This window comes from Salvia hispanica, chromosome 5 (genome assembly GCF_029641045.1).
Source record: "Salvia hispanica isolate PSC_SH4W2 chromosome 5, Shi_PSC_v1, whole genome shotgun sequence".
Classification (NCBI taxonomy): Eukaryota; Viridiplantae; Streptophyta; class Magnoliopsida; order Lamiales; family Lamiaceae; genus Salvia; species Salvia hispanica.
The window spans coordinates 18,310,536-18,334,498 of record NC_142696.1 but is presented as its reverse complement, the minus strand read 5'-3'; the positions used below and the strand labels follow the sequence as shown (position 1 = coordinate 18,334,498).

The 23,963-nt window shown below is 37.3% G+C and overlaps 2 protein-coding genes across 4 annotated transcripts; one reads left to right on the top strand and one right to left on the bottom strand.

Moving 5' to 3' along the window:
• The first annotated feature begins 1,276 nt into the window (after positions 1-1,276).
• Positions 1,277-8,093, top strand: LOC125187205 (wall-associated receptor kinase-like 2). Its single transcript, XM_048083751.2, has 6 exons — positions 1,277-1,926; positions 3,293-3,682; positions 5,065-5,568; positions 5,729-6,109; positions 6,273-6,449; positions 6,636-8,093. Exons 1-6 carry the CDS (start codon positions 1,362-1,364, stop codon positions 7,835-7,837), a joined length of 3,219 nt encoding a protein of 1,072 aa, XP_047939708.2. The 5' UTR covers positions 1,277-1,361; the 3' UTR covers positions 7,838-8,093.
• A 1,148-nt stretch (positions 8,094-9,241) lies between these two features.
• Positions 9,242-16,460, bottom strand: LOC125190715 (uncharacterized). 3 transcript variants are annotated; one of them, XM_048088088.2, is made up of 16 exons: positions 16,170-16,460; positions 15,889-15,939; positions 15,632-15,807; positions 15,422-15,499; positions 15,187-15,298; positions 14,362-14,446; positions 14,223-14,274; positions 14,049-14,110; positions 13,863-13,975; positions 13,668-13,780; positions 13,351-13,419; positions 13,186-13,243; positions 12,971-13,044; positions 12,398-12,446; positions 12,211-12,292; positions 9,242-9,458 (listed from the first exon to the last, which is right to left on the bottom strand). In XM_048088088.2, exons 2-15 carry the CDS (start codon positions 15,914-15,916, stop codon positions 12,222-12,224), a joined length of 1,140 nt encoding a protein of 379 aa, XP_047944045.1. In that variant the 5' UTR covers positions 15,917-15,939; positions 16,170-16,460; the 3' UTR covers positions 9,242-9,458; positions 12,211-12,221. The 3 variants fall into 3 exon arrangements, with proteins under 3 accessions (XP_047944045.1, XP_088915090.1, XP_088915089.1); XM_089058964.1 differs by having other exon boundaries at positions 16,203-16,460; XM_089058963.1 differs by having other exon boundaries at positions 15,889-16,460.
• Between the last annotated feature and the right edge of the window lie 7,503 nt (positions 16,461-23,963).

The window sequence follows — 23,963 nt, the reverse complement described above, 5'->3', positions numbered from 1 at the left end:
CAAATCCTTGCGTATCTTTAGTTTATTTCAATTTCCATAGTTAGACTTATTTTTGTTTATTTAATTCACGTAATATTTTGTAATCTTTTTGATATCTTGCCTTGCAAGATATCGTTGGGTTTAGGTTAGGATATCCTCGGGTTTTCTTGTCGGTTCTTTCCCGAGACGAACTAGGAAGGTCGAACCGTCTAGGGTTGAGGATTCTATAAATACTAGAATCGCATAGATAATTAAATCATTGAGAATTCTTTTCTCATTCTTGTTCCAAAACCCTAGAACTTCAACTAGGGATTATCTCTTTTGCTCCATTAAATCTTCGTGTGCTCTACAAACCTCTCGATAGGGAACTTAAACCCTATCATATACTCCCTCCGTTGTGGGCGGCGGTGTGTAGCTGAACGGAGAGAGAGCGCAGGGCTGTGATGTAGATTACATAGAAGAGGCAAGAGACACGTGAGAGAGAAAGGAGAGTGAGAGGGTTGAACACGTTTTTGTCTATTTTTTATTTTTATTTTTATTTTTTTTCTTTTTCCTTTATTCCCCCACATGACAGGTATCCCTCCTTAGTCCTTACGTTTCATAACTTTTCTTTCAATAACATTTAATCCCTCCGTTTCGCCATAGTTGAGTCATTTTATCATTGCGGGAAGTTTCTTCATAATTGAGTCATTTCCATATTTGATAACTTTTTTCTCTTTCTTACTTTACCCTCTCTTACTTTATTCTCTCTACTTTATTCACTTTATACTTTATTCTCTCTACCTTTTCCTCTCTCTTATTTTTTTATCTATTTATTTAACACACCCAACATTCATATCTAAAACTCCATGCCCAAAAGTTCCGTCTCAACTATAGTAAAACGGAGGGAGTAACTTTTTCCCTTTTGTTTTTCCCTCTCTAATTCTTTCCTCACCATAGAGCTCATTTCATTCACTGAACCTCCCTTTGCTTGCCATTATTTATCACTATTTTCCTTTTTAGCCATTAATTATCACTATTTTACTTTTTACTTCTCTCCTATTTATTAATATATTCAATCACTTTTTCCACTCTGCTCTATCACAAACAACTATTCCATCTAAAACTCCATGTTATTCAATAATGTAGTCATCTTATTGGGACAGAGAGGTATATAAAAATATATTCTCTTAACTTTTTTAACTCAGTTTTCATTACATAAAATTCATGTGCGATCGAAACGTACCAACTAATAATGAACGGAAGGAGTAGTACTTAAAAATTTGATGCCTAAAATGAGTGCCTCAATTGAGGCTAGACGAGACTAAGGGAGAAGTAGTCAAAGTCCTCTCACTCCAAAAGTCCAAGTACAGAGATATTTTAAGCCAAGCATTTTTGGAGATATGATACAAGTAGAATTGAGAGCGTTCATTCAACTAAACATGATCAATATGAATCCTCTTCAACTGATCTCTGTTTTTCTACTTTTCTCGCCTCTATTCTCAGCCGCTCTACATGCCAAACCCGGTTGCCTTGATCGGTGTGGAGATTTACTGATTCCGTATCCGTTCGGAGTCGGCCAAAAATGCAGCCTCAACCCATATTTTAACATTAAATGCGATACAACCACTTACCCTCCAAGAGCTTACCTCTCTATTATGAAGAAAGAAGTGATTGAATTCAATCAAACTTACATTCGCCTCAAAAATCCATACATGATTTCTGCTTGCTATGATTTGTCTGCAGGCAGCACAGGCAATCAACATAGTATGAGTGTCAACTTGTCGGGAACTCCCTATAGGTTTTCGAATGTAAACGTGCTCACCGCCATCGGGTGTGATGACATGGTGCTGCTATCGGATGAAAGTTCCTATATTGGTGGCTGCTCGGCGTTTTGCACCGTCGAGAATGATACGAGCGGCATCGGGAATTGCCAATTTAATGGTTGCTGCCATGAAAGATTTTCCGGTAATTGTCAATCTTTTCCTTTGTCCAAAAATATAGAGAGAACATGGACATTTCTTTGTGTAATAAATAAATAAAATTAATATTCCCTACGTCTCATTAGAAATAAAACATTTGCTTTCCGCTATAAGATTTTATGTAGTGTTGTTTTGTGTGTTCATGAAGAGAGAGTGAAATATGAAAGATAAAAAAATAGAGATAATGTTGTTTTCATTTTAAGAAACGTTTTATTTTTAATGGGATAATCCAAAAAAGAAAAACATTCTATTTTAATAGGACAAAAGAAGTAAATGGGGTCAGAAAAGTAATAGAATTACTCTCTTAGTCCCTACATGTGTTCCACTTTTCCATTTTAGGATGCATATGTCAGTTCACTTTTATTATATACTCCATCCGTCCTTTATAGTTTGTCAATATTTAACCTAGTAGTATGAGTTTTAAGAAATATAATCGAAAGCAAGTTCAAAAAGTTAGTGACATGTGAATCCTACTTTTATATATTACTCCCTCCGTCCCCGATTATAGTTGTCACTCTTTTCCATTTCGGTTCATCCCTCAATAATTGTCACACTTCATTTTTACCATAAATGGTAAGTAGGTCTCACATTCCACTAACTCACTTCACTCACATTTTATTATAAAATCAATATAAAAAAGTGGGTTCACATTCCACTAACTTTTACAACCAACTTTTCTTTACATTTCTTAAAACTCGTGCCCAGTCAAAGAGTAACAATTAATCGGGGACGGATGGAGTACTAGTTTTATAATAAAATGTGAGTGAAATGAGTTTAAGTGGAATGTGGGTCCACTACCAAAAATGATAAAAGTGGAAAGTTATAAATTTTTAGGGAATGATAAAAAATGAAAATAAGTAAGAAATTTTCAGGGACAAATGAAGTACTCCCTCTGTCCCACTAGAAATGAAACGTTTTCCTTTTTGGGTTATCCCATTAAAAATGAAACGTTTCTTAAAATAGAAATAACTTTATCTCTACTTTTCCCTCTCTCTTACTTTACTCTCTCTTCTTTAACTCACAAAACAACGCTACATAAAATCTAGTGCCGAAAAGCAAATGTTACATATTTATTGGGACGGAGGGAGTATTTGTTAATGGACACTATTCCATTAACTATTTTACTAACATTTTATTACTATAAAACTAATACTAATATATAAAGATAGAACTCACATTTTACTTTCTTTTTTATATCCACTTTCCTCTACATTTTCTTAAATTTCATGCCGAATCATAACGAGACACATAATAAGGGATGGAGATAGTATAATTTAAGATTAATTTCTTTAAACCATGCAACTGATACAAAATGTCATATTTCATTTCTAAAATTTGATTTCAACTCACAGGATACAACAGTTTTGTAGCAGCGGAATTAATTGACTTGAGCAGACAATCTCTACGTGAAAAGCTTTTCCCGTGCAGCTATGCCTTTATCCAAGAGGAGGAAAATCATGATGAAACTGAATTAACCGTATTTTCATATCCTTTGTACTACCTGAATAACTTAACAGCATTGCTAAATGATAATTGGGCATCAGCATCAAGGCCACCAGTAGTGAGCTTGGACTGGGTTGCTGGTACCGGGAACTGCAGCCGAGCTAAGACTTCTGTAGCTTATGCATGTCGAGACGACAAGAGTGTTTGTGTTGATTATGATGATTACAGTGATACGGGATACACATGTAGCTGCGTTCAAGGCTACGACGGAAATCCTTACTTACCGGGTGGATGCCAAAGTTTGTTTCTTTTCTCCCTACTTCTATTTATTTACAAATTATAAATGCAAAACATGGTAGATCAAAATTTATATGTATCCGTAAAGATGTAAAAAAAAAAAAAAAAAAAAAAAAAGGTATTCGAATCCAAAGCTTGTTAACTAGATATTTAAATCACGAGCTTTGCTTTACAAACTGAATTTATCACTTTGGTAACATCCAAAACATGAAAACATTATAGCTCCTTTCGGTACAACGAAATTGGGACTATGGAATTGGAATTGGAGCCTTCAATTTCAAATCCGATATTTGGTATTGCAAAATATTTGGATTTGGAATTAAATTAAAATTTCAATTCCTATAAATTCCACAGTTTGAATTTCATATCAAAAGTAGAATTAAAATTCTAAATAATTGAAAAATGACACTTTCAGACACCACTTATACTACTTAAATAGAGCGTGCACACGCAGTCACACACACACAATCGCACACATACATATACAAAATTTACGCACAGTCACGAATATACAAATTGACACACAAATGCGCACACACACACATATAAATACAAAGTTAAACACAAACGCGCACATACACATACACATACACATAATCAAACACACATTCTCCAACACACACACTCAAATACACATTAGCATACACACACGCACACACACTTAAATACACACAGCACACTGTCACACATAGATGCAACACGCACTCACAGTTGCACACTTAAACACACACTGTCACACACACAGTAGAATTCAATTCAATTTCCTATCATGTTTGAACTGTCATACACACACACACAGCATAATTCAATTCTATAAATTCAATTTCCTCTCGTATTTGTACTGTCATACACACACACACACAGAGTATATTGCAATTCTATAAATTCAATTTCCTATCATTTTGACCAAATAAAGGATTTGGATTTTTAAATTCACTTCCACAAAATTTCAATTTCAATTCAATTCCAATTGCGTGTACCGAACGGACCATGTGTGTATTGTGTTGAGAGGGGGGTTCCGTATTCAATCTAGGAGGATCTCCTACCTCAACTAAACAAGAAAGGAGTATTAAATTAATAACTTTTAGATTTAGATTGTGTTAATGTATACTACTCCATCTGTCCGGCCTAAGCGAGACTCATTTTCCCACTTGTTTTGGAAAAATGATGATAAATAGTTAAAGGAGAGATAAAATTAAGTAAGAGAGATAATAATATACTTGAAGAGACTTTCTTCTATATTATTATCTCTCTTGTTTAGATTTATCTTCACTTTAACTATTTATTAATATTATTACAAAAATGAAACGTCTCGCTTAGGCCGGGACAGAGGGAGTACATGCTTACGCTAACATGTCTCATCTCCTTGAATTGTTTCAACCAGCAATTTCTAGTTCAATTGCCAAATTTGGATGCTTAGATCAATGTGGGGAAGTATCGATTCCATTTCCATTTGGTATGGGCCCGAATTGCTACTTGGAGCCAGCTTTCGAAGTTGTTTGCAACACGGCCACCAACCCTGCTAAACCCTTCCTCCGTCACTTAAACAGTGAAATCGTCGAGCTGAACTCATCAAAAATTGTGGTCAACTATATGTACCTAGCTTCAACTTGCTACAACAATGGAGCTGGAATTACCAAGCCAGAGGAGCGAAGATTGACAGTTGACTTGTTGAAAACGCAATATAGATTATCAGATGAAAACTGGATCAGCGCCATTGGCTGCGAGGATATGGTTGTCGCGGTTATTGGATCAGACAAACAAAGTATTATTCGCAGCAGCTGTGCAACGATGTGCCCCGGTAGTTGGATTGACAGGGGTGTGATTGGAGCACAATGCAATTATGGAACTACAGCTTTTGGTTGTTGTAGAGTACCAATTCCAAGAGGTAATGCTCAATTCATGTTTTAATATACCTGCTCATATACTGCATAATAAAACAATAAACATTCTCTACAAAATAAATTTACTAGTAGTAAAAAAAAAATCACTTGGAAAATGTTGAAGTTATAGGCAGACAGATAGTTGTGTGTGTTGATCATTTGCAGGTACGAGTTACCTTGAAGCAAATTTGACCGATCTTTTTGGACGACGGACATATAGCAATGTTGCATGCAGCTATGCCTTTGTTCGATATATTAAAGAAATAGATGCAGACCGTCATTCTCATACCAGTGCTTTTATTTCGTATTCGTTTATAAATAACTCAACGCGGATCACACCTGATCGTCTGTTGACGAAAAAGCCGAGCATGGCATTGGATTGGAGGATTGGAGCGGTGAATTGCAAAGAAGCACAGCAGGATCTGGCGAAGTACGCATGTCGAAATAACACTGATTGTGTCGATTTTGATTCTACGCTTGGAGGGTACCTCTGCAATTGCTCCAAGGGACACAAAGGCAATCCTTACCTCAGTCCAGGATGTGAAGGTTCATAATCTAATCTTTTGCCTTGTCTCATATTTTCTTTTCTGTTCGTCCGTAAATAATGGTCTCATTTATCTTTTATTACATTTGGTAAATAGATTCCAAACTGTCATTATTAAATTAGAACTAATGATCAATTGACTGATATTGCACATGTTTCGAGCAGATATTGATGAATGCATTGATAATATGACTAATACATGCGTCTCAAGTTCCACTTGCATAAATGATCCTGGTGGCTTTCACTGCTCATGTCCAAAAGGGTATATCGGTGATGGGAAGAAAGACGGCACAGGTTGCATTCAGAAGCCGCCATCCAAAACCAAGATGATTATCTTGATAGGTAACAAAATAGTAATGTTTTAACTCTCATATCAATCCATTTAATATATAATTCTCTTAATGTCATAAATGTAGTATTATATTAATTCCTTAGTAAGAGTATATTGTGAACAATCATATATGCAGATAATGAGTATCACTTAATTGTGAAGTTTTGTAACTTTCTCACGGGTATGTTTTCATGTAGGTACAAGCTCTGGCTTGGGGTTTTCGCTTCTAATCTCACTGTTCTTTTGGTTGCACAAAGTGTTGCAAAAAAGAAGAGAAAAAATGAGAAAAGAAAAATTGTTCAAACGAAATGGTGGTCTTCTCTTGCGAAAACAAACAAATGAAGGAGAACTTGGAAAAACAAAAGTTTTTACGGCAAAGGAGTTGGAGGTAGCTACAGATCACTTTAATGAAAATAGAATTATTGGACGAGGAGGGCAAGGCACTGTCTACAAAGGAATATTATATGACGGAATGATTGTAGCGATAAAAAAATTGAAATTGGTTGAGGAGCATCAATTGGAACAGTTTATAAATGAGGTAGTGATATTATCCCAAATCAATCACAGGAATGTAGTCAAACTACTAGGGTGTTGTTTGGAGACTGAGGTCCCTCTACTTGTTTACGAATTCATGCCAAATGGGACACTTTTCGATCTACTTCATGGTTCGAGCAATGAATTTCCATGTACATGGAACATGCGTTTGAAAATGGCAGCAGATATAGCAGGGGCACTAGCGTACTTACATCATGCAGCTTCCGTGCCTATCTATCACAGGGACATCAAGTCTAGTAATATCCTTCTAGATGAAAAATATGTTGTTAGAGTATCTGATTTTGGAACTTCAAGGTCAGTTTCTACAAATCAGACTCACCTAACTACTCTGGTTAAAGGGACCTTTGGATATTTAGATCCAGAGTACTTCCAATCGAGTCAATTTACAGAAAAGAGCGATGTTTATAGTTTCGGGGTAGTTCTTGTCGAGCTTCTCACTGGGCAAAGGCCAATATCTCTTGATAAAACAGAAGAGGAAAGAGGCTTAGCGGCACGGTTCCTTGCATGCATGGAAGGAAAATGCGTGGACACAATTTTAGATCCTCAAGTTCGGGAGAACGGAAGAGAGGATGAGGTGACTCTAGTTGCTGAGCTTGCACATAGATGTTTGAACTTGAAAGGTAGAATGAGACCAAGTATGCAAGAAGTTGCTACTGAACTGGAAAGTTTAATGATGTGTGGTATGTCGAGTGGTGTTAACGTTAAATCAGAAGATGTCAGATCTTTCAACGATATGCCCACGATGATTTCGGACATTGAATACACATGGCCTATGAGTTATAAAAATGCTTCAACATCATTATCAGACACGCTTCCTTTAGTATTATTCGACAGTGCGCCATAATACAGAACTGTTTATGGTGGACTCGAACTCGTGGCACTCTCTTTACTCTTTTAGGTGAGAGGATGGTCAAGACATGGTTGCGATCTCAGGAATTGAAGCTCCGAAGATTGAAGACACGCGTACGGTTCAATTCGTACTTGACATTTTGTTGTATTTTCGTTCTCGGTTTAATTTTTATTTGTGTAATGAAAGTATTCGAATTGACACACAAATTTGAACCATCTTATGGTGTGGATAAACAGAAAAAGTTTAACAAGCACAACATAAATTCAGCCAGTTCATGCCATGCTTATCGAACTTGCATGGAATGAATTCAGTTAGGTAAGTATGCATGTTACGAATTCAGCCTTTTCACGCCTTGCATGTGTTCCTCATTTTTGAGTATATAGTGAACTAAACTAATGAAAATTGGGGTGCATTAGAATGATAACCCATATTTATAGTGATAACCTAATAACCTATTATTTTATGGGTCAAAACTATCATTTTTACTAAAAATTATATTTATACAAAATAAAATGATATTTTTCAGAATGCATAAAATGATACTCTTAATCCATAAAATGATATTCTTTTCTATAAAATGATATATTTCGTCCATAGAATGATAGGTTATTAGGTTGTCACCATAAATATGGGTTATCATATGATCACATCCCAAAGAAAATTTGTGTATATTTCGTTTTACTTTTAAAATATTTTAAATTATACTACTATCTTTAAACATATCAAGATTAATAATAGCATATGAGTAATGTTTTTCATTATTTAATTCATACAGGTTCAAATGTCGTAGTTCTTAAATTATTCCACTTGTATAATTTAATCATACTTGAGTGTAAGTAGTATATACTCCATTCGTCCCAGCTAAGATGATACATTTATTAGTCGGCATGAGATTTTAAGAGTTGTTGGTTAATAGGTTTAATTGGAAAAAAAAATGTGTTTTAAGTATTAAATGTAGTGAGAAAAAAGTGGTTAAGTGTATTAATTGGAGAGAGAATGTTACCAAAAATATAAATGTGTCGTCTTACATAGAACAAACCAAAAATTTTAAGCAATAAATTCTTTATAATTATTCTCATTCATAATAGTACATATGTTACTAGTATTTCTTTCCATTCAGTTTTAGGAATTTTTTTTTTCTAATCAATTGCTAAATGTCAAATTTAAACAATATATCGGTCAACCAGCTTAGTAAAATTTGGAAACGGTACTTTCCTATGTAGTTCACAATTTGTATAGTAGTACTATTATAGAAAAAAAAATAAAGAATATCCTAGAAATACATTGGATATTAGTTGGAGAATTGAGTTGAAAAGACATACTCCTATAAATTTATAAACTGCCAAAAAAATACATTGATTGATGGCATGAAAAAAGACACGAATGTAGGCCTTCATAGAAAAAATAAAGAATATCCTAGAGATGCATTGGATTTTAGTTGGAGAATTGAGTTGAAAAGACATACTCCTATAGAATTATAAACTGCCAAAAAAATACATTAATTGATGGCATTAATGAAAAAAGACACAAATGAAGGCCTTTCTAGTCTTCTCTACCAGCTTAGGGAATTGGTCGACTGTTGAACTTTGGCAGCATAAGCATTTTCGATTTCTTCCTGTATTTTTCAACACAAAAAATTAAAGTATGTTACATTGCACATCAAATTTTAACGAATTTGGCTCATAAATCAATGGTAAATGAATCATAATGAGCTTTTGAGGGAAAAGGAATTCTTAAAATGTCGCAAGAAACCAAATCTTGGGGAACAAAAGAATTCTTAAATTTACAAGCAAAAACGGAAGTACATAAATAAAGAGAACGCTCAATTTGGCACATTATATTCATTCAGTCTACAATTATATTTTCTATTTTGGTTCATCCACAAAAATTAATCTGCTTATGTGTTTTAGAGCGTCCACAGTGCTTGGGCAGCCCACGGCCCCCCACTATTGAGGCGAGGGGTGCCCGCGGCTCGTGGGGGTGGACGAGGGAGAGCCGAGCGCTCGGCCAGGCCGAGGCTCTTGGGCAGGCGGCTCGGCCTGCCACTGCAAGGGCCGAGAGCCGCGGCCCTGCCCACCGATTTTTAATTAATTTTTTTTTTTTTGTAAATTCGAAAATTATATTTATAAATACTATATTCATTCCATTTTTTTTATCTTCCTCAATTCTAAACCCAAAAAATTTCAATATCTACCATTTTCAAAGTCTACAAAATGCAAGGTGGAGATGATTCTCCCGGCTATGGAGAATCGGGATTTGGCGCATTTTCGTCTTCCCAACCGTGGAGATCGAGTCCGACCCCCACTCCAACGAACCTGTGGAGTCCACAATCGCCGCCGCCGTGGCAACAAACACCCCAACTCCGGGGTTAGTCCTCCTCTCAGCCGCAGAGGAACGTGGGTCGTCCCCAATCGGGGTTCGGCGACTACCGGCCCAATATGGACGCGATCAACAACTCTTCTCAGCAATTCCAATCCTCCCAATTCCAATACACCCAATCCCCTCTATCTGAATCTGATAGATTCACGTAGGAACAGTTGATGGGAACACCACCAGAGACCCCGGTGTCCGGTACTCAAGGCGGCCGCGGGCGAAATCAAGGCGTTGGGGGGGCGAAACGGCGGCGGAGGTGGGCGAAATAGCGAAAATGGTGGGTGGTGAAGCGGCGGCGGTGGTCGAAGCGCCGGCCGCCGAGGAGAGCAGGGCACCGGAGGAGGTGGCGGCCAAAGTGGTCGGCGAGGGGCGGCGGCGGCGGTGACGGTGGCGGCGGCAGCGATGGCGATGGCGATGGCGGTGGCGGTGGCGGTGGCGGTGGAAGCCGGCGGTCGACCTACTATAGCAATGAAGAATCCATTGCTGTAGCCAGAGCCTGGTATGCGGTCATGACCGATTCTGTAGTCGGTACGGATCAGACCGACGTTTGCTTTTGGAATCGCGTTCTCGATGTGTACAACGAATTCAAACCAGATGGGAGCGTCGAGCGTACAGCTAGCCAGGTCCGGAAGAAGTTTGGAAGGATTACTAAAGCGTTGAAGAGGTTCAGTGGTATATACGAGACCCAACTCCGCCTTGCTGAGAGCGGCCGCACCGAAGCCGACGTACGAGCGTTGTCGTATCAGTTGTACAATATTGAATCGTGGTCGAAGTTTACCTACTGGGACGAATACCTCGTTCTGCGTGACTGCCTAGGGTCCTCATCGACAAAGATCCTGTCTCTGGGCCGAAGCGGACAAAACTAGGCGTCGCCGGCAACTACAGCAGTAGTAGTGACTCACGCGCCTTCGACCTGAACGATGATGCTTCGGAGGAGGAGCCCCCCTCCAGACTCTCTCGGCGCCCACGTCCGCAGGGCCAGCGTGCCGCAATCCGGGAATCCTGAACCAGCTCTCAGTTCTCCGCTGCGACCTCTACAGCAATGCCCTCAACACCGCTGGCGGCTTTGGCTCATACCCTAGAGGTGCAGATGATGAAGCAACTTCAGGAGAATTTGGCCTTGTACTAGAAGTCAACTGATCCGGAGACCAGGAGATTCTACTACGACCTCATTATTCGACTGAGATCGAAGTTGGGATGGTCCGAAGGGTCGCAGTCGGGCGGTGCCAGCGGCAGTGGGGTCGGTGCAAGTGGCAGTGGCGGCGGTGGAGGCGGTGCCGATGATGTGATGGATGACGATGACGACACCGAGTAGTCGGGCGGTGTGCGTAATTTTTTTTATTGTATTTAAAACATTGTCGTTGTATAATTTTACCCTATCTATAATACTACGACAATTTGGTTTCAATTTTTTTTTAGTAATTTTTAAAGTATGCATTTTTTTTAAGTATGCATTTTTGACTTATTATATGCATATAATTTTTATTCTAGGAATAATAAAATATACCAAAAATGTATAAAAATAATTTTAATTGTTGAAATAGAAAAAAAAAATGGTGGCCCTCTGGTGGCCAAGTTTTGAGGGTAAGGGCCAAGTTTGTTGGGCATGCCCAAGAGGGCCACCATTGAGAACACCCTTAGTATATCTAACAAGATGAGATTTATTTCCACTAATAACACTAAAACAAATTTTCTACCAATTATTCTCTTCCTGTCATTCAATGCTAAGTCTATTGATGATGAAAAGAGGGAATATTATTTTTGTCTATCTACTTTTACTGTCAGTTCTTTAGAAAGGATCACAGTCCAAAAAAAATGGAAATATGTGAAGGAGAAATATGCATGTATCTTTTCAAATTGAGGACAGATTCTGTTTAGAAAAAGGATAAGAAAATATAGGGACACAACAATTTGCTCCTTTTTCCTTTTTCTTTTATCCCACTAAATAAAGTCGTAGCTCAATAAAGACGAGAGATTTCGGTTTAAGAATATACCTTGCAGGAATTTAGCAGAGGTTGCAAAATAGATGACTTGAAATATCTGTATGATTCGCCAAGTGAAGTATATTTTCCAAATCTGCCAGCAAAAGGTTTCACAAAATCGGCAAAAGTGGGCACAATTATGAGCATGGGAGAGAGATGGATGATATGGAAATTTAGGACTTTAAAGACTATTACATACCTTCCTCACCCCCACTTCCTAGAGCCCTCATGTTAAGTTCTTCCAGAAGCTGCAAACTCACCGAAAAAGAAAATTGCATTAGCCAGTCTTCAGGGCTGCACCATGATGAATCGTATCTTCCACAATCATTTCAAATCGAAGAATAGAGATCAGCAAAAACCATTCAAGTTCGGGTCCCTATCTTAAGGACTGAATGCGAGGAAATGGCAATTTTAACTACAGAAACACACTACCAGCCCCAAAGAAGAGCATTGAATAAAAGTTGTCTTACTAGCGTGCAACGTAAGGCATGGTCAAGAAGCGTGAATTCAGTTTCTTAAAATAAATTGCAGAGCCATCATCGTATTAACTAAGCAAACTCCCAACAAATGGCTAAGACTATCACAATATTTGTCCTAGTAGTGCAATCAACAGTATTATGCGATGATGAAAATCATCTTGAGTGGAAGTATCACCAAAATCGTGTATTACCAGAGAGCATAACCAGTAATGATCATGAATGTTTTATAAAGTACCTAGGCATCTAATCAAAGCATTTTCAGTGTAAATATATTTTAACTTGTGACTACTCACCCTGGAAAGGGTTGGCATGGACGAAGGATCAAAATCTTCACAGTGCTTAGGATCAATGGGAACACAAACACGGCCTGAAAAGAAAATGAGAAATTGGATGATAATTAATATGCTGATAAACTTGAAAGCAAGGAATTCACTACGCCATTATCTACCATGGGTATGATTATCCTGGACAGCACATATTAAAACATAAGGAGGCATTTTAAATAAACCTGTTTTCGGGTGTATGCAGAAAGGTGCCTTCAGCAAGTGATTCATGTGTTTTGAGATCTGAGATGGAAACCAGAAACTTCAAGCATAGTATACATCTAATTCATAATTAACCATATTATCTTACCCTATATCAAAATAAAACTGAAAAGGGGAATATGGCAAACCTCCAAATCAAGTCTTGGATAGGTGAAGGTAAACATAATTTCTTCAACACACCTGCGGACACCCAGCATCTAAAATACAGTGAAGTTATGATTAGGAAACGATACAATTAATAATACCAGTCAAAAATAAAAAAGAAATCAATTTTAATTTTAACATTTTATCTTAGATGAATGAGGAAACTACAAGAATAGCAATTACATGTAAAAAAAGCAAAAATATAGCTTCGAGAAAAAGTTTATGTGGAGTTTTTCTGTTTTTCTTCCTTTTCCCTCTAGTAAAAGCCTATAATATAATATCAATACACCAGGAGTCATACCTTCTGTTTTCCTGATTGCAAAAGATGTTTAAGTTGACCCCATCGAACAACATTGATATCATCACGTGTGTGTTTCTTATCCTGCCACTTCCCCCGAAGCTCAGAAGTAATGGCTGCCAGAGTATGAATGGAGAAGGATATAGATTATTTCTTTCACTACAAAGGAAATAGCAATTACAAAGCACTCTAGCTTACATTCATCAGGAATCATTTCCAGTATCTTTTCATATCTATCTTCATCTGAAAATAAATTTTGACTCAAAACAAACTTTTCCTCAAAAAATTCTTTCACGACTTCAGCAGATCTCCTGTTGGATGGAAAAAATGTAATATTGTGATGAATAAATAGAGATACAACAATCATATATATAACTTGCATACCCTATGAAAGGATGAAACGTCTGTCCAACTAGGGTAACTTTTTTAATGCTGTGTTCATTTCCCTGGAGTAAAACAGGGCATATGACAAAACAAAAAGGATTTTAGAACCATAATAGTGCCTAAGATATATTCAGATAGATACTTGCAAGTTTAATCAATAAGATAGGAGTAAACCTTATGGACATGTAAATAATTAACTATAGCAGCCCTTTGTCCATCGTCCAACCTTGCCAATGATAATTACAGTTTAGCATATAGTACTAGAGTCAATAAAAGGTCAAAAGTGATCATATATGTATTAAAGCACCATTACCTTCTTGCTTTTCCGTCACAAACCCAGCAATGCACACCACGACGTCCACTATACACCCATAAAATGTGGTTGTATCCAAAGTCCTCTGCATAAGCAGGCATACAAGGCAATATGGCCAACAAAATGGAAAAAAAGAGTCATCGTATCGAATACTCAACAAACTTAACCTGGCCACTGAAAGAGCAAAACTTAAATTATAAAAACAGAGCGAAAGAGAGAGTCAGAATAACAAGACAAGAAGACTGAAAGAAAGACAAAATAAAGTATTCAACATCTTTTGTCAAAGAAACAAGAGTGAGGAAGTGTTGTCTTGGCATATAGGTTCTCCTATAGTGAAAGATAGAAAAAACCTATATTTGTGAGTGCACAACAAGTGGGCAAGTAGTGACAAAATTTCAATTGTAAATGAGGAAAAGGAAGACATCGGAAAATGAAATTTTTTCAACTATGCAAGCTTACACCTGACCACCGTTACAAACTTACAGAGTTGCAAACATCATACAAGGTTTCCTGTTACTAATTCAATTTTTATTATTTGTAAATAGTAAATACAATTGCCAAAGATATCAGAATGCATATTCTCTATTCAATATTCAATTCTGATTGAACATGGACAGCTAAAGTACCAACTGCTTAGTATGATGCACATATTCTACTTTATTGAGATTTGTATTACACTGACCAGCTAAAGCAAATACACAAAAGGATGGAGTTGTAATAATCTCAATATTTTATTAGGTGATTTAGTAATATAGCTTCTGTCCCCACACTAAATTTCATGCCAATGCAACAATTTAGTACTATATCGTAAGCACCATTTCCTACCTCTAAGCGCAGTATCAATTATTTTAATGGCTACCGTCATCAATGGCCAACATGCCGAACAAACATCAGCTCCCTGGCAGCAAAATCTGACATCGTCATAATCTGATATATCCTGCAGTTGTAAGATAAAGGATCATAAATTGGGCATCCATGGGACTTATTTACTTCACCTGTATGATTGTATCAGAAAGTTCCACCACAGTTAAAATATAAAAGCTAGAGAATAACTACTTACAATATCAAATACAAGTTCCCTCTCCACTGGTCTGAAAACGTTACCACCCGACTGCGCATATGCACTTCTTTTTTCAGGCTGCAAATCCAAAATGCATTTCAATTCATAGCATACGAGTTTATCAGTGAACAGAGCTGACAGAAACTAAAAATTCTATCAAGATTGTAAAATATGTGGCACTCTATACACCATAAGCTCAGTGAGACTTACATCCACACTGTATACTGGACCAATATCAATTTTGAAAGGGCAATGATCCTTGATGGCCTGTTGAAGATCATCTACTTTGTTGAAAGACTGAAACCGCAAGTAGATATCATTTTCTAAGGTAAATGAAAACTCTCTTCTCCCAAAGTAAGATTTATCACACCCTGGATGGTTTCCATCTAGAAAGTAAAACATATAACTACAAGTCAGCCAATAAAAATGATACTCCATAATTATAGCAGGAGCCGAATAATGCTCACCATTTCCATACGACATCCATTTGTGCATCTCAGCTTATGGAAAAAACTTCGCTGCACGTATGAGATCAAACAAAAGGGTAACTTCACGTACAAATAAAATAAAACATAACACACTCAGTCAGCAAAAGATTAAAATTAGGCAAACAAGAATAATTTTTGTATGGTAAGTATTCAGTTTTATAAAAGAAATTCAAATAACCAAGGATTGAGGTCTAGGGTGAGTAGAATCTACCAAACTCAAATTTGGGGAAGACAGAATAAAACAAACAAAAATGTGATACCATAGTAAATCTTGAGATAGTTAGAGTTGAAACCATCAGGAACTTCATAATTTGTCTTGTTCCCTTTTTCCACTCCGTCGATTACCATGTCTTCCCTAGTATTCTCAGCTTCCTCTCTCACCATTTCCGAACAATTAAGCTTTCCCTACCTATAATTACTGGAGTTAAGGAGCGAAAAAACCAGTTGAAAATCCTAGGCCCAAACTAATTGCTGAATTCCGGAAAAAAAATTGCGGCATACAATGCTAGAATTGAACAATCGGATTTGTCGTATCGTTGTGCAAGCGCAGAGGAAAAGAGGAATTGGGGGAATGGCGGGAAAATAATGAAAGACCATGAAGAGAGGATTTAGTTGAAAGTGAGCTTTTGGTGGGCTTTTTTCTGGCTTTGGCCCATGAGTGTAATTCCAAATTATTTTGCTTGGTCATTTTTGTTCGTCACAAATTATTTTAATTGATGAGAAAAAATCATACTCTCTCTGTCCCATTAAAAATGCAACGTTTTCCTTTTTTGGTTGTCCCATTAAAAATGAAACGTTTCCTAAAATAGAAACAACTCTATCTCTACTTTTTCATCGCTCTTACTTTACTCTTTTTTCATTTACTCACAAAACAACACTACATAAAATCCCGTGCCGATTTCCAAATATTGCATTTTAAGTGGGACGGAGGGAGTAACTTATTCGGTTAAGTCATTTTTCTCTCAGTTCCGTAAGATTATTATAACTATTTGTTTTATATATCTTTTACTGGGTCCTATTCTAATGCTTATAGCACCCTAATCCAAAATTAAGACTAAGAGCATCCGCAATGGTCGGCTAGCGACCGGCTAGCCGATTCGTCGCGCTGGCCGATCGGCTAGCCGAACCATTGCAGTCGGCCAGCGCAAAATCGGCGAGCGGATCGGCGTGGGCTCGCCGATCGCTCGTCGCTGGCCGAAACGCTAGCCGATCGGCTAGCCGCCATTGTGGAGGCCCGATCGGCCAGCGCCGATTTTCGATTTTTTTTTTTTTAAATCATATATAAACGCGATTTTCGTTTCATTTTCATTTGCACCACTTGTTTTAACGAGTTTTCTCTCTCTCTAACTTTCTGTTCAAGAGCATCATCGAGCGATGGATCACGCGGGTGGTAGCGGTAGCGGTAGTGGTGGGGATCCTGAGGAGTACGAACGGAGGATGAACGAGGCTATGCAGGCCTACATGAACCGCGGGATGGAGCGGTACATGCGTATGGTGGAACAGCAGGTGATACCTCGCCCTCCACGAGTTGTCCACCACCGAGCAGTGATTGATCGGGATCACGTAGCTGCACATCAGCGGCTGTACGAGGACTACTTTGCAGAGTACCCGCGGTTTCCCGCCAACATGTTCCGGCGGCGTTTCAGAATGCGCATGGAGTTGTTTATGCGCATCGTTAGGGCATTGGAGCGTCAATATATGTGTTTCCGCTTCAGGCACGATGCGGCTGGCAGACCCGGCCACACCCCTATCCAAAAGTGCACGGCGGCAATCAGGCAGTTGGCCTACAGAGGCGCGGCAGACATGTGGGATGAGTACCTCCACATCGATGAGTCGTCAGCCCTGAAATGTCTAAAGGAGTTCTGTGGGGGCGTGATCAGCATTTTCGGTGAGCAGTACCTTCGAAGCCCTACTCCCGAAGATTGTCAGAATTTGATGCAGATGCACGGGGAGAAGCATGGGTTCCCCGGGATGTTAGGCAGCATAGACTGTATACATTGGGAGTGGAAGAACTGTCCGACTGCCTGGAAGGGGGCCTACACGACCGGCTACAAGTCAAAGAACCCCACGATAATCCTCGAGACCGTAGCTGATTACCGACTGTGGATCTGGCATGCGTATTTTGGGGTAGCCGGGTCGAACAACGACCTCAACGTCCTGAACTCGTCTCCTCTCTTCAACGAGAAGTGCCAGGGCGTCGGTCCAGCCGTCTCATTCGTGGCCAACGGCAACCGGCATGATATGGGCTACTACTTGGCGGATGGGATATACCCTCGGTGGCCAGTCTTTGTGAAGACGATCTGACAAACAAGTGATGAAAAGAAGGCCTACTTTGCGCAACTACAGGAGTCGGCGCGCAAGGACGTGGAGCGCGCATTTGGTGTGCTCCAGTCTCGATGGGCGGCAATCAAGGGCCCAACGCGTTTGTGGGATGTCGGATGTGTTTCCGAGATAATGTACGCCTGCATTATCCTGCACAACATGATCGTCGAAGACGAAGGCGTACAACTGACTAGTTGGGTCAGTGATGATGAAGCCGGTCCAAGCCACGGAACGGCCACCCCTAGTGTACGACAGGGGGTACCCCTCGATGAAGCCGGCCGACTCAAGGAATTTGCCAGCATGCGCCAAGTGGATGCTCATATTCAACTCCAAAAGGATATAATTGAAGAGTTGTGGGCACGGAGGACTGCACGACGATAGTTTTTTTTCTTTATTATGCATGTACTTTTTTTTTTATCTATGTAACTTTTTTTAATGCAATTAATGAATTTTCCCGTACACGTGTCTAAATTTAATTCCGTATTTTAATCGTAATTTTAATTCCGTAAATGTAGTATATTTTGAATTGTTTTTATTGCGGCTGGCCTATGGCTGGCCTAAATCTGACGTGGCAGGTGGTTTTTTTAGTGTTGCTGACGTGGCAGAGGAGAGAATGGCTGGCCTATGGCTATGGCTGGCCTATGCACCATTGCGGATGCTCTAAATCTCTACCATTGGATTTTAAAATGAGTGGATGAGATTAAAGCTCACAAATCTCAATAAATAGTAGACAAAATATTAACAAAAGGGTAATATATCATTATGTTATCATATGATAATTTTCGTGAGTGTTTTTTTATATCAACATTGTGTATTACAAATATCAACAATATTATATTAGAATATCAACACAAGGAAAAGAAAATATCTAACACATTTTTATTGAGATTGAACATGCATAATATTGAGATTTTGCCTACAATATATTGAGATTTTTTGTTGCATTTGTTGATAAAAGCTGCTTATCAACATGTACGAAAATTGAAATATAATTTATCAAATTTCATCACCCGAACGTCGTCGGAACATATGCAATTGAGATCTCGTTGGAATCCTTATTAAATTATCTTTAATTTGATATATTTTTTGCGAAAAAATAATTTAAATTGAGAGAGTTACGTAAATTTAAAGATTTGAGATGATTTTGAAGAGAGAGAAAGTAGTTAGTTATAATTACTACATATAGGATTTTGACATTAATACCCTTATAATTTAATTAATAATTATTTAAATTTAAAATATATTACACTTGGCATTATATTAACCACAAGATCTTCTAATCTAATGGTTGAAAATTAGTCTCAATTTGGGATTGGTAATTAGTTAGCAATTGATTACCTCCCTATCTTCTACTATACCGATTTTATATTCAAACTTGTTCCGTTCATCATTAAAAATATTGATACTAAACGAAGAAAGTATACGAGATATTGGAATAAACAAACGGACCCTCAAAGCTATAGGTCATTACAAGTCAACAGAAATGAAGTCACACACACGACAATAGATTTTACTAAGATATGGTGTACTCCCTCCGTCTCCGATTAAGAGTCACATTTTTTCATTTCGGTCCGTCTCCAATTAAGAGTCACACTTCATTTTTACCATAAATAGTAAGTAGGTCTTACGTTCTACTAACTTAATTCACTCACATTTTATTACTCCCTCCGTCCCGCTTAAGATGACACATTTTCCTTTTTAGTTTGTCCCAACTAAGATGACACATTTCCTTTTTTGGAAACTTTCTCTCTCCAATTAATACACTCAACCACTTTTTTCCACCCTTATTAAAATATTCATTTTTCTTCCTCTCTCTATTTTAATACTTCCACACACCTTTTCTCTCTCCAATTAAACACATTAATCAATTACTCCTAAAACCTCGTACCGGCTAAGGAATGTGTCATCTTAGCCGGGACGGAGGGAGTATAATAAAACCACTATAAAAAAATGGATCTCACATTCTACTAACTTTTTCAACCAACTTTTCTTTATATTTCTCAAAACTCGTGCCCGATCAAAGTTTGACTCTTAATCGGGGATGGAGAGAGTATTTTTTACTCTCTCCGTCCCACAATAGAGTAAAAATTCCACAATATGAGTCCTATTTAGTTATGACACATATGTTAAAAGGGTAATGATAAAATGCAAACTCTAAATACAAACTATGATCTGGACTGTTAGAAAATGTCAATAGATGATAAAAATAATATCAACAAAAAATGTCAACACAATGTCAATACAATATCAACACAACATTAACCGTTGACACTGTGCTGACATTTTATTGTTCTTTTATCTTCTGTTGATATTTTCTAATGGTCCAGATCACAGCTTGAAGTTTGTATAATATTTAGGGTTTGCATTTGATTACATCTCTATGTTAAAAAATGTTAAGAAATATAAAGAAAAGTGAGTTGAATAAGTTAGTGAAATTTAAATTATATATTAGTTTTATAATAAAATACTCCATCTGTCCCATTACAAATGAAACATTTTCCTTTTTAGTTTGTCTCATTTAAAATGAAACGTTTCTCTTTTCATTAACTCACAAAACAACACTACATAAAAACTCATGCCGATTTCCAAATGTTGCATATTTGATGGGACGGAGGGAGTGTAAGTGGAATAAGTTGGTGAAATGTGCGGCCTACTTATCATAATCTATTTATTGATAATCTATTTATGATAAAAGTAAAATAGGATTCTTATTATGGAACGTACTCTTATTGTGGAACGAATGAGTATCATATATGGAATCAATATTTTTTTTATACATGGAATCACTATTATATTTAGTGAGACACCCAAGAAAATATGCATTATACAAATTATTGTACGGTGAACTGTAATAGAATTGCAGAAAGCCCTCCGAAAGTATAAGGTAAATTAAAGATCTTAATTGGGTGAAGGCCCGTAGAACTATCTTTTCATATTTATTTTCCTTTTTAAAGAAAATGTTTTGGGCTGGAATTGAACTAAAGAATTTCATTTCTTGTGAGTCGGAATTAATTCGCAGAATTTCAGGCACGTGAGAATGAAAAGAAGGATAGAAGAGGCAATTAATAAAAATCAAGAGACAAAAATATGAATTCAATGCGATAAAGTAGCGCCTAGAGTAAATGCATAATGCATCTATTATTACCCATGCCATCAGACAAAAAACTAGGCCGTTCCACTATAAATCTATGACTTTGGAGAGGTTTCTTTGCTTGTCTATGAATTCATGCCAAACGGGACTCTTTTTGATCTCATTCGTGATCCCAATAATGAATTTCCATTTTCATGGAAAATGCATTTGAAAATTGCAGCAGATATAGTCAGGGCGCTTGCATACTTACACTATGCATTCTTTCGTGCATGACAAAGACATCAAGTCTAGTAATATCCTTCTAGACAAGTATTTTGATCTTAGATCCCGAGTCAGTTCACAAAAAGAGTGATGTTTATAGTTTTGGAGTAGTTCTCATCGAACTGCTCACAAGACAAAGGGCGATGTCATTGGACAAAATGGATAATGATAGAAGCCTAGCAACATGATTTCTTACTTGCATGGAGGAGAACTGCCTAGACATAACTTTAGATCCTCAAATTTTGGAAAAGGAAGAGATGATTCTAGTTGCGAGTCTTGTGCAAAGAAGTTTGAATTTGAAGAAGAAAATGAGACTAACTATGAAAAAAGTTGGAAAGTTTTAGGATGTCCCAAAATATTGTCAAAGATGAACTTGGAGAAATGAAATTTTTTGAAGGTAGACCTACAATGATTTCAGACACTGAATACTCTTGGGAAACTATCTACAAGTCCCCAGGATCGTCTTTAGACATACATCCCTTAATGTTCACAACTGAGTAAAATTCTATAGTAGTATTGTAACATCCCTTATCCAAAATTTGTATTATTATTATATAAAAAAATATATATATAATGCGGAGTATCGAATAGTTTTAGAATAATCAATACAATTAGTTATTCGAAATTTTATTTACAACTAAATATAATTATATAGTACATGTATTTGTGTTATCTTAAATAGTAGTCGTATATGCATGTGTAATAAACGTAAAGGTGTCCATGGAAGTATATTTTTGTGCGCATAGTGATATAGAATTAACTCATATAATAAATGTATATGCATATAAATGTATACACGTGTATTTTCATGGAAAAGGTTAGTCACCCAACTTTATACATAGGTTTTATAATATACCTATACGTGTACATCATATAAAAACGTGTACACAATATTTGCTATTTCATGAAAAGCATGAAAAATTATCACGCCCAATAAGTCGGTTAAATATATATATGTATATATTATATATATTGTATAGGATTATGTCTCGAAAAGATTGCACGAGGAAGGAGACAGGAAAAAAAAAGGAACGAGAATCGTAGAAAAGAAATATATAGGAATCTGGCTCAAGAGGCAAAAGGTGAGGATCGATAATTAAATATGGAAAATAGAATCAAAAGTGCAGTTAGATTATCTCTCGTATCCAGAGGTATAAATCACATTTTTAGTTATATATGTGTTATATTGATGATTGCAATATGTTAGACTTGGGTGAATATTTTGATTAAATGGTGGAATATGATATGGAACTATGATGAAGGGATATATTTACATATTTGATAGTATATGATATTATAACAGTCCGCCTTCCTAGGGTATAATAAATACGGCGACTGCTACCAAAACGGACTTAAATAATTCAACATAGGCTAGAGTTTCATTTAAAGAGTTGACCGAAAGATTTAAAGGAAACATCAGAGCATTTAAATCAACAACTTAACCTAGTAGCTTAAATAAGAAAGAGAGAGGTATCATAAATTACTATCAAAGTCTCAAGAGTATGACATAGTTTCCAAGATGAGAACTACAAGAAAATCAAAGGCCTCTAAACCGAAAGGAAAAACAAATATCCAAAATACTAAAGTGTTTCAAAGAGAATTCAACGGAAAACGACCAAGAGAAAGTGTAGTTATGTATGAAGACACAACTACGCTTGAAGTTTCAAGACATCCATCCTAATTAGTTAACATGCTCAACACCTGCCACCGCTCGTCACCGTTCAACCTGCACATAAAGAAAACACATGCAGGGCTGAGTATTTTGAAATACTCAGTGAGCTCGTTGCCAAAACATTTTATAAGTTATGCCACCCTTACCAAGTGAACTCGAGTTTTAAGCAGTTATAAGAGAATATCACGAGTATCACAAAATATATTTTCATAGACTGGCCAGTCGAAATAACTCCCCATTTTCTCATCAATTTCCACAATCACAATCTTTCCATGGTGCGACGAAAGTGTGGCCACACTTTTCGCCCACGAGACCAGCCGACTAGCAAGGACGGCTCCCGATCCCCTCGTGTACACAGCCTGGTAGGGTTTGCGGCCCATACTCAGACCCGAATTCGTATAATCATATCCATAGCCCTATAGCCCAATGGAGCGAACTCACAAGCTAGGCATCAGGCGCACAATATCACAATAAAACAGACATAGGCATGGCATAACAGTTAAACCACCCTTATAATACCAATCAATATTTTTGCAAGAAGTAAAAGGGTTTAAGAATAAAGCCCACCTCGACTGCTTAGATTTCAAGTAGTTTCGCTTTTCCTTTATCCGGCTTCGCAACCAAAGTTTCACCTTTTAATCACATAGGCACATATCACAAATTAGGTTCAACACTATTCTTACTCATGCATGTCTCAATACTTTTCCC

What these genes read in the sequence shown, in the direction of transcription:
- LOC125190715 (XM_089058963.1), bottom strand. Translation starts at nt 15,916, where the DNA reads ATGCACAAATGGATGTCGTATGGAAATG. An exon ending in GGGAACTTGTATTTGATATT is followed by an intron (nt 15,299 to 15,421) that starts GTAAGTAGTTAT and finishes TTACAACTGCAG; the next exon opens with GATATATCAGATTATGACGA. An exon ending in ACGTTTCATCCTTTCATAGG is followed by an intron (nt 13,976 to 14,048) that starts GTATGCAAGTTA and finishes TCCATCCAACAG; the next exon opens with GAGATCTGCTGAAGTCGTGA.
- LOC125187205 (XM_048083751.2), top strand. Translation starts at nt 1,362, where the DNA reads ATGATACAAGTAGAATTGAGAGCGTTCATTCAACTAAACATGATCAAT. An exon ending in CTTACCGGGTGGATGCCAAA is followed by an intron (nt 3,683 to 5,064) that starts GTTTGTTTCTTT and finishes TGTTTCAACCAG; the next exon opens with CAATTTCTAGTTCAATTGCC. An exon ending in TAGAGTACCAATTCCAAGAG is followed by an intron (nt 5,569 to 5,728) that starts GTAATGCTCAAT and finishes GATCATTTGCAG; the next exon opens with GTACGAGTTACCTTGAAGCA.